Below are 10,740 nucleotides of genomic sequence, written 5' to 3' on the forward strand. Positions count from 1 at the left end.
GAGCTGGAGGGGCAGGGTGGAGCGGGGGCTGGGGTGGGGTGGGCAGGGCAGGAGCAGGGGGAGCCGGGCAGGAGTGTATGCTTTCCTCTTGCCTCAACTCCAAGGGAACCCCACACCTTAAAGTGCAGACATTTCAGGATGGCGCGCCTTGGCACTTTACCCCGTGTGTGCTGTTGTAGTGAACACTCATCATGTAAGTGTGCGGTTGTGTCCAAGTCCCGTACAGCGTCAGCTCCCGGCCGTGGCCCTCCTGTGCTGCTCCTTGAGGTCACCTGCTCTGGGAACCTCCTTCGGGTGCAGTCACCTGTGTGTCCATCCACGCTAGGCTTTCCTCGCTGCGCACCGAGCTTTCCGGCTGATGGTCTTGAAGCACCTGCACTTTCCTTTCTGCAGCCAAGTACACGGTGTGTGGATGGCCCACGTGTGTGCATTCACTGTGTCTGTATGTCTGGGCCCCACTGCCACTCCCAGGTCCCAGGGTCACTCCCCCTGTAGTATTTTCCACACACTCCTCCCCACGCTGGTGTGGGGAGCTGTGAGTCCTCCTGCCTCAGTCTCCTTCTCTAGGGTTGCTTTGGCCCTGAAGGGCTCGTTGCAATTCCAGACAGATTGGAGGAGGGATTGGAGATTCCTCCTCCTTCTGGGGAGGAAGAAAGGCTTCTGGAAATTTGACACAGATTGTGGTGAATGTGTAGGTCACTTTGGGACGCACCGCCATCTTGCAGCCCAGGAACACGGACACACTTCCCTAGTTAGGTCTTGAACATGTCTCCGTGTGGGATGCAGGTCTTAGGCCTTTACCTCTATTTTCTTGCATTCTGGGGTGAGTCCTACTTGGATCCCATGGTGACCTGATGGTGGGCTGGTGCCCAGAGCCCCCCCTAGTCCTGGGCGGCGTTCCGTGTGCCTGCCCTGCCTGGACCCTGAGTTGGACAGGCCGGTCGGCCCACTTTGAGGACTGAGGGATCCCTGAACGCAGCTGCCCGTGTCTCACTGTTGGGATAGGATCCTAGTGAGTCCACTTCTCCACCCGCTGCACAGGGAGGTGGTCTTGAGGAGGGGCCTCCCTAGAAGAGAACCCTGTGCTGCTGTCCACAGACAGCCCTCAGGGCCTCGAGGAATGCAGCAGAACGGACGAGGTGGGACATGGGGGTGGTCTATGAGTGCTGAATGTAACAGATCGTAGCCTAGAATGTTCTTTACAGCCTCCAGAGCTTTGGCTGTGCTGGAGGCCAGTGTTTTCCTCTTTACCTTCTCTATAGCGTATTAATGGCCCCAACTGGAAGAACTATTTGGACTTGCAGACAGCTTGATTTATCCCAGCTCTGTTCTTAAATGGTTACTAATTTCTCACTGCAAGAAAATTCACAGTTTTTCAGTGAGTCAGCTTAATAACAAGATCAGGGCAGACAGTCTCACTAATACTAAACTCACTTTAGGTACTTAATATTGATGTAGTGGTACTCTGAATCCTGGGGTTTTATCATGAGGCAGAACAAGGCATTTTCTTCTTCAGACGGTGAGTTAGCACATTGCAGATGTTGTGCACACGTGAAGGTCCATCCTTCTGTGCTCTGTGTCCCTCCCCTGCCACAGTGACGTGGTCGGAGCCGGAGGCTGGACAACCAGGGCCCTGGAGGCTCACAGCGGAGCTGGGCCTCTGCCTCCTCCCTCTGATTCTCACACCTTGACAGCTTGTGGTAAGGAGCTTACATTGAAACACACATGTTTATAAGTGGACCTTCCTTGCTGGATGAGCTGCTTTTCCATCATATATTATAAACAGAATGAAAGTGTCATCTGTGCCACTATCTGTGCGGTCTGTGGTGTCGGGAGGTACAGGCCATCCTGGCATATGGCCAGTACAGAGAGAGCACAGTAACTTCTCTGCCCTGGGGACCACGTGGCGCCACCCGCTGCTGGCCCGAGCCATCCAGGCATCTCTCCTGGTTGTTGAAGCTGCCGAGTGGGCCCAGTGCCCTGCCAGAGGGGACCGAGCTTTCCCGGCAGTGTCTGTCTGTGCCTCGCCTGTGCTGTGTGCACCGTGTGTTTCTCTGTAGTTTACGAAAGTTGCTTCCTCCCAAAACTCAGTGTGCTTTTACTCAGGTCATTTCTGTGTAGGTTCACATGTGTCCAGGAAGATGGCTTGTCACTGGGGCAGGGACCTGAGGACGAGCCGTGGAGCCGGGTTGAGGCAGTGCCCAGGGATGGCTCCTCTGAACGGCCTGCTGATCCTTCAGAGACTGGCAGCATGAGACATTGCTGACGAGACGGCTTGTCATCCTGGGCCACAGCAGTAACAACTGTTCAGGTTTGGCCAGACTTGCTACTCCCCATTCTTTCCACCCTGTGTTCTGTGGAATGCACATGGTGCCGCTTAGTGTCTCCAGCCCCTTTCTTAAAGGGAAAGAACACCACACCAGCATGCGAGGCACACTCTTAGCCTGACAGTGTCCTCAGTAATTTTATTGGCAGACATGGTGGCTGTGAAGGGCACTCGTATTTCTGCAGTATCAGTTAATTTCAAGCACAGTTTTGGCGGGCCGGCCAGGGTCTCCTCACGGGCTGCACAGAAGGCGTCTCAGAGAGACATTTTCAGAGTCCAGCAAGTCAATAGGAACGTGCCGTGTTTGGACTGCACACTCAACAGAATGCTCCGCGTTTGCGGGCGAGTCAGCCGGTCCTGGATCCCGGCAAGAGGCATGCGCTGGGCCACAAAGGGGCGCGGCTCTGTTGGGAAAGCTGTCACGTGGTGGGGTGGTCTTGTGCTCCCTGGCACGATGGCCATGGGCCACATGTAGCCACTGAGCACTGGAAGTGTGGCTTATCCAGCTTGAGGTGTGCTGGGAGTACACCATTCGGCAATTGATGAAAGCATGTGTCTCGTTAGCGTTGTTCGCGTTGACCTCACACTGAAGTGAGAATATCTTGGTTTGATGGGGTAAAATAGGGTGCACTGTTGACAGTCATAATACTTACCGTTTTTACTGTTGAAAATGTGCACATTAGAAAATTTCAAGTCCCAGCTGTGGCTCTCCATAGGCAGGACATCTGCCATAGCTGCTCAGGGCTACGAGAGCAGGCCTGGGTCCTAACCCCCTCGCATGGCTGTGTGAGTGCTATGACCTGGGTCATCACACCATGATCCCTGTGGGCTCATCACATCAGGGCTGCACTGACTGGCCCTGAGCTTAGGGTCTTGAGCAAGCTCCTGGGCCTGGTTTGAGACACAGCTAGTTTGAAGGCTCTTAGAGACCAGTTGGGGTGCGTGGCAGGGGACCCACAGTCCTTACCCAGATCTGGGCTGACCGGGATGAGGTCGTGGGTGTGTGCTTCGGCCCCCAGAGTCACACGTCTGTGTGAGCGTGCGGGCACGGGGTGGAAGGAGGCCGGATGCTCAAGTGCCACAGCGTTACTAGCAGTGCTTGTCTGACAGCACCAGCTGGGTTTGGGTTCAGGACAACATACTTCCTTTTCTAGTTCTGTGTCCTGTGTGCTTGCCCAGTGAGATCTGGCCAGTAGCTGCCTTACTAAAAGCCCATGTCATCAGCACAGGTGCACCTGTGCCTGCTCACAGTGCAGATCCTGCTGGTCCTGGAAGATGCTTGGTGGGGTTGACAGGGACATAGATGGCTCAGCACAGGGTGTCCCCTCATGGGTGTGGAATTGGGTGCACATGGGTAGTACAGGCCGGCCCGCCGGGGACATGGTGTGTGCATACCTCCTGGAGCGCCGCATTGGTGCACTCAAGGTGGAGGCCTGCTGGGAGGGGTGGTTGGTGGGAGAGGGACCTGCCTCACACGGTGCTGAGCGGTGACTGTTTATTGTGCTGTTTGGGCCTCAGCCATGTGAGGTCATAGGAACGCGATGGAAAAGACCTCCTGTATTAGGTCATCCAGCCCGTCCCTCAGAGCCGACTGACCCCACAGTATACTTTCCAGAGCTCCGTCCAGTTTTTCCAGTGACTCAGCGGCTCCCAGAGGGCGCGCAAGGCTGGTGTCTGAGCCTGCTACCTAGGGTCAGGATTTGTTGTTCCGTGCCTGGACGGGGCTCCCGGGGGTGATGCTGGGCTCGCAGAGAGGTAAGGGGCCCAGCCTGCCTCTGTCACAGCGACCTCCGTGCTCCTCACTGCCAGCCCCTCCACGAAGCGGGCTGTCGCGGTGCTCCTGCAGCTGAGCCTCCAGGACTTGGCGGGCGCGCCTCACATGGCGCTTTATAGTTTTGACAGCTTGCTCCCATTTGTGAGCTCATTCCGGCCTCACCGCTCCTGAGGAAGGAGCTGATCTGCTCATCCTCCCGGCCACCTCCCTGCCTCCATTCTCTTCCTCGTGTGGCAGCCAGCAGTGCAGGGTGGCTTCTTGAGACACCTCCCGAGACGTCACCTGGGGACTGGTGTGCTGTCCTGAGGTGTGGCCAGTCCTAGGCTGTGGTGTCACCTGGTGGTGCCAGTGGGGGTGATATCAGTGCGCAGTATGGCGCCCTGTGGGGTCCCCGCTGTATCCCCTGGGCCAGTCACTGCTGACACTCGTCCCTGCATGACCAAGGACTTAGAAGTCATCTGTGGGCCATGGACCCGCTGGGAGAGGGCAGACAGGCACCCCGTGCTCCTCAACGATTCACATTCTGCAGGCCCTTTGTCCTGACCCGACTTTCCCTGAAACTGGCATTAACATTTATTGCAGGTAGTTGGTCATTAAGATTTCTCTTAAAATCATTCCTTTTTGTTGTCAGCTTGAGGATATTAAAGTTTTAAAGCCAGGCTCAGCACGCACGTAGTTAAAGTACCTTTCACAATGCAAGTAGTCTCGGTAGAATTGCAGTAAAACGCCTGCTCTTACAGCGTGTGAGACTTTGGACGTGTGACTGAGCCACAGAAATGGGGCGAGGGGCCACCATCCAGCCTGTCAGCGTCCCTCCTCCCCTCTCAGCCCGCAGGATTGTGCTCCACGATCTCACCTCCCTTGGGTGCTTTGTATGTGAAATGTTCAAACACAAAGGAGAAAGTGGTTTGGCTTTTCTTTGTAAATCCTGTGTTTCCAGCTAGTCTGGGTTCGGTCCTTGGGTGCAGACAGGTACTGAAGACAGTGACTGTACAGACCCCAGGCTGCATTGTCAACTCCAGCCTGCTGCCCGCCCTGGGGGTCAATGCTGCTGAGTGGCCCAGCTGAGACCCAGACCCAGGACTGGAGGGCAAAGTGTTCATCACCCCTACTGACTCACAACATTTCCTAAGCACTATAAACGTGACGGGAAGATACACTGTTTTTGAGAGTTTGAAGAAAGGCATCCCCCTCTGCCACATGTGCCTCTCTTGCAGATCCTGAGGAAACTCAAAGGTCTTGCCCTGGACACCGAGGCAGAGCTGGAGAGGCAGGACGAGGCCCTGGATGACATCACCGCCGCCGTGGACCGGACCACCCTAACCATCGACAAGCACAATCGGAGGGCAAAGAAACTGACTTAGAGGGACAAGAAAGCATGACAGTCACTTCCCTGAGTGCTTTGTTCTCAACACCTGCACGCTTCCTTGACCAGAAAGCCCGGGAAGTTGGGTCCAGGACTAGGCGGTACCTGGAGGCCTTGCCCTGGGAGGTGCAGGCCTGCCTGGGCTGTAGGGGCCTGGCTCCCTGTGCACTGTGATGCTGACCATGGCCCCCAGGGGGGAGGAGAAGCTCCAGGAGGCCTGCACCCCCATGGTGGCCCCAGCTCCTCTTGCTCCCACCTGTCCTGGGCCCTGATTCCCTGCTCCCTACCCTTACTCCCCTCACTCCTCCCCCCCACTCTCCCCCTTCTCCCCCCTCTCTCCTCCCCCCACTCCCCCCACTGCCCCCTGCTCCCCCCCACCCCACTCCCTGCCCTCCCTCCCCATTCCTCCTCCCTGCAGGGCTCCCCCCTACCCACTCCCCCCTCCTTGCAGGCCACTCCCCTTTCATACTTGAGCCCCTTGGAGCCTGGAGAGCAGCTGGAAGCTGACCCCAGTGCTCAAGGCTGCTTTGCATGGCCAGCAGCACAGCTAGCGGAGTCTTCATTGTTTCTCTGTCCTTGCTTGGTGCAAAAGGGCAATTTAAGTCTCTGGTAAAGAAGTCTGCTGATTTTTGACTCTGCCCCCCTAACTCTGTGTGCTATGTGAGCAGAGCCCCTTCTGCAGGACCACATTCAGGCCCGAGACCCCCCCCCCCCCCTCTGGGCCACTGTGCGTGGGCCCCAGTGCCCTCAGTCTGTCCTTCTCTGGGGACAGGCCAGTTCCTTCCTGGTTGTGCTGTGATTTTCTACCCGAAGTCTAGTACATCTGGAGGTCATCCTATAAACACCTGAAATGTTCCCCTGCCCAGTTTTTAGCCAAGTGTGAAAATAATACATATTGCACCTATTTTAAAAAGTGTCGATTTTTTCTTTAGGTGCCCCATTTCTGCCCAGAAATAGAAGAGATACCGTAGTTTTAGAATGTATTTTGAAGATACATGTTGATGCTGCTTTCTGCTTGGGATCCCAGTGGGAGGGCCCCTCAGGAAAGGATGGGGGCAGAGTGTGGAAGTGGGTGAGCCCTTCTCTCACAGGCTGGGCCACCTGCAGACTGCTTTGGAATAGGCTCTCCTGTGGCTGTCCTCTGACTGTGCAGGTATAGTGCTAATTTTCTGGGGCTGCTAATGAAGTACAAGTGGGGGGCCTAGGACAGCAGGCTTTGTTCTCTCCCAGGTCTGGAGGCCAGGAGACTGAGGTCAAGGTGTCACAGGGCCATGCTTCCTCTGAAGGCTCCAGGAGGATCTCTCCTGCCTCTCCTGACTGCCAGAGCCTCAGGTGTTCTGGGCTCATGGCCGTGTCTCCCCAGTCTCTGCCTCCATCACCAAATGGCTGACTGAAATTCCCCCTCCCTTGTCTCATAAGGACACCTGTCACTGACTCAGGGCCTGCCCTGATCCAGGGCTAGCTTTTGCATAATGTGGCCATTTCTGCTAATGTCGCATTCCAGTTCAGTGTGGATGTGAATTTGGGGTCACCTAGGAGTGCGCAAATTTCTGGAAGCTTGCTTGTTCAAGAAGACACAGGAAGTAGCACGTCTAGAAAATAACCTTCATGGGTATCTTCTGGTTCTTGTTACTTTGGTGAGATATAGTCCTCATCTCTGTCTACTTTATTTGACCTGTCCCTACCAACCTCCAGAATGACAAGTGGGCCTGTGCTTTCAGGGCCGCCAGTCTGATGCTGGCGTGTGAGTGAGTGCCCCAGCACTTTTCTGGCACTGTGAGATTGGAGTTCTCAGCCCCAGAAGCTCCTTCTTCTCAGGCTCAGTGCTGGGGAGGACAAGGAGGGCACAGCAGATGTGTACGTGTGTCAACAGGACAGTTATTGAGAGCTTCTGCTGTGCCCAGATGCAGTGGCGGGATCGTGTCCTGTGGAGCTTGGAGTGAGGCGGGAGGATGCAGTTCGTGCCCTGGGCCCTGGGCATGTGCAGGTAGGCAGGCTGCCCTAACTCCAGAAGCTTCAGTTCCTGCAACAGCCCATGAGGAATGAGGTTCCTAGAGGTGGAGCATGTGGTTCTCTGTGACAGCTGAACTCCAGACTCACACCAGGGACTCAGAGTGCACACACGTGTGCATACACACATGGACTTGCATGTGCACACACACACATGCTGACCCCAGGCTCCTCAAAACTCCGTGGGTATCTGTGCATCTCACATCAGCAGTCAGAGGAAGAGCCACAGGCCAGGTGACTTCTGCCATCAAGAGCCCTGAAGTCGGAAGGAAAGCAAACCTGTCCCACCCTTAGCCTGCTAGGGCGGTCCTGCCAGCATCCGCTCATGCTGGAGACAACCACTGCCCTTCATCTCCTGGCAGCTGGGCTGCACAGACTTCTGCAACTGGCAGTACTCAAAGCAGGGCCAGGACTCCCGGTGAGTTCTCCAGAACTAGCCTCTCCTTTTCCAGCACCTGGGGATGCTTGGGACCCCAAGCACCAGCAAGGCATGTGGCACTGAAGACACTGGAGCGTTAGGGCATTATCTCTGGGCCATTCTCTCCCGTGAATACATAAATTGATGGAGACAACAGTTCTCTGCAGAATTAGACTGTTAAAAAAAAAAAGGTACATCAGGATCATTTTATGCTACTTATTAAGCTTGATCCCAGAGTTAACTTTTTCATCTTACACACTTCCACTAGCAAAACTCCATTGCCAAATCAGGCTGGAACCTAAGCACAGACACCTACCTGTTTAACCACTGGACTCCAAGGCACAGGCCAACCCTAACTATGAAGGGCAACCTAAAAGGCCAGCCCTTTTCAAAAATCCCTATGAAACCAGGCAGTAATTCCAACACCAGTTACTCCTAATCCCAGGTGCTCTAACTCCACCCCCACTGCTCCCACCCCAGGTGCCCTGACTCTACTCCCCACCTCTCCCCTCCCTTGGTGTCCTAACTCCACCCCTACTGCTCCCCTCCCCAGGTGCTCTGACTCTAATCCCAACCTCTCCCCTCCCCAGGTGCTCTAACTCCACCCCCACAGGTCCCACCCCAGATGCCCTGACTCTACTCCCCACCTCTCCCCTCCCCTGGTGCCCTGACTCCACCCCCACCTCTCCCCTCCCCTGGTGCCCTGACTCCACCCCCACAGCTCCCCTCCCCAGGTGCTCTGACTCTAATCCCAACCTCTCCCCTCCCCAGGTGCTCTAACTCCACCCCCACTGCTCCCACCCCAGATGCCCTGACTCTACTCCCCATCTCTCCCCTCCCCTGGTGCTCTGACTCCACCCCCACCACGCCCCTCCCCAGGTGCTCTGACTCCACCCCCACTGCTCCCATCCCCTGGTGCCCTAACTCCAGCCCCCACTGCTCCCTAGTCTGGATGGACTGGCCATGCCCCACTTTTTGGACTCAGAGGACATAACTGGGACTGGACACTGAGTTGCTTCTGGAAGCTGGACCAGGGGAAGCAGGTGAATAGTCAGGTGGTGATCTCTCTGGCCATCTTCAGGCAGCCCAGGTGTTGGTGTGATGGCTGGAGCCCAGTTCTTTGCATCAGGTGAGGAGATGCTCTGGAGGGTGTCATGAGGACCCCACTGATGCTTAGCAGTGGCAGCGGGCTGTTGGCAATGGGGCCTGTGGTGTCCACCCTGTTTTCTGCTTTCCTGATGTGGGCCTTGACCCCTGACACTGACGTTCAGTCCATTTGTGGGGTTGAGGTCACCCATGTGCTTTATTTCTGCACCAAAATATTAGTGTTTGCCCTTTAACTGACGATTGGGGCTGGACTATATTGGTTTGTTGTCACCCTGGGAGGTGTTTGCACTTCCTAAAACACAAAATGCTCTGAGTCCAGTTTTACTCCATATAAAGGTGGGCAAAACGCAAGACCCTTGCAGCTATGGCACCAACTTCACGCTGACATGAAACTGCTTTCACATCTCATCAAAAACAATTGACTCTGGAACAAAACAACCCTGAGTTAATTGGTCTGTTTCAGGCACAGGTGGGTTTTGTATAAAAGGCCCAGAAGTAACTACTTCATCTTGAGCCATGTGACGCATATCACAATGTCCGGGCTGTGCTACTTACAAGAGAGCGTCCAGGACTTGTGAGCAAATGGGCTTGATGTGTTCAGATAAAACTGTGACATTACAATGTCATTTATTTCATGTGTCAGGATTTGTTATTCTTGCTTTGATTTCATTCTTTCAACTCTCTGAATTTTAAACACGCCCTGGGCATGCAGGCTGCAGGTGCGTCACCCACCAAGGTGTGTGGGTCCCTCAGGAGGTAACTCGCTGGCCTCCTCAGCCCTGGACTTCAGTGTGGCCGCAGCCGGGGGACCCCCCCACTCCATTCCCAGGCCGTGCCCAGCGGTCCACAGCTTCAGAGGCTGCACGGATGGGAGTCCGTGGTCCTGGTCCTTTAGAAGGCAGAGCTTGGAATGGGAGGAGTAAAGTGAGGAGCAACTGATGTGGATTCCACAAGTGATTTTCCCTGCAGGCCCCAAATGAGCACACACAGAGATTTTAGCCGAGGAAAAGACGAACATCCTGGAGACATTTTCAAACACACAGACACACGCACACACAAGGAACGCGACTGTATGCAGTCAGTTAGGGTGGGGGCTTTGGTTTGGTTTGGACTTTGATGAAATGCCTTCTCAGAGGCAGGGCGTCAGCCCTGGCATGAGACCACCAGCCTCACCTGTGAGGAGCCCCCTCCCTCCTTACTGCTGCCAGTTTAATTATTAGCCATAGGTTTGAGTAAAACTTGAAAGACACACAAATTGTAGTCAGTTTTCACATTTGCAACTGATTTCCACATCCACATAATATTTCAAACTTCTGGCACCCATCTGGAAACTTGGAACAGCAGTGGGCCTGTTGAGGAGGTAATTTTCCCTGATTCATTTTGAAAGTGAAAAGCCGCAGGGCGGGAGGCAAGGGTGGTCCTGCTTCCCAAAACGCCTGGTCAGTCTCGCTCCTAGGCTTCCTCAGCACAAGCAGGCAGGAGCAGTGGGAAGGTATCGCTTTGCAGCCCCAGGAGCTCCTGCCAGCCCAAGAGAGCCACGCACAGCCAGGCTGTGCTGCCAGGTAAGGACCCCCGGGCTGCAGAGGTGGAGAGCTATGAGCAGGACCAGAGACTGTGCCCCGTGGACCAGACTCCCACAGGCGTGGACAAGCATGTCCTCAGAGTGTGGCTGGTGTGCCATCATGGGCAGCTGCTCTCCCAGTGGGCAGCTTGGGCACCGGCACCACCCTGTCTCTCTG

The 10,740-nt window shown here is 55.2% G+C and overlaps 1 protein-coding gene across 5 annotated transcripts in view; it reads left to right on the forward strand.

Annotated features, from left to right (window-relative positions):
* SNAP47 (synaptosome associated protein 47) overlaps nt 1–6,370 on the forward strand; it is a 51,768-nt gene extending 45,398 nt beyond the window's left edge. For all 5 annotated transcript variants that reach the window (XM_078452186.2, XM_060636509.3, XM_078452190.2 and 2 more), the window contains one exon: nt 5,318–6,370. In XM_078452186.2, the coding sequence (XP_078308312.1) occupies nt 5,318–5,391 (74 nt within the window). In that variant the 3' untranslated portion in view covers nt 5,392–6,370. The remainder of the gene's footprint in view (nt 1–5,317) is intronic.
* Nucleotides 6,371–10,740: the final 4,370 nt, after the last annotated feature.

The sequence above is a fragment of the Panthera onca genome, chromosome A1, assembly GCF_046562875.1.
Source record: "Panthera onca isolate mPanOnc1 chromosome A1, mPanOnc1 haplotype 2, whole genome shotgun sequence".
NCBI lineage: Eukaryota > Metazoa > Chordata > Mammalia > Carnivora > Felidae > Panthera > Panthera onca.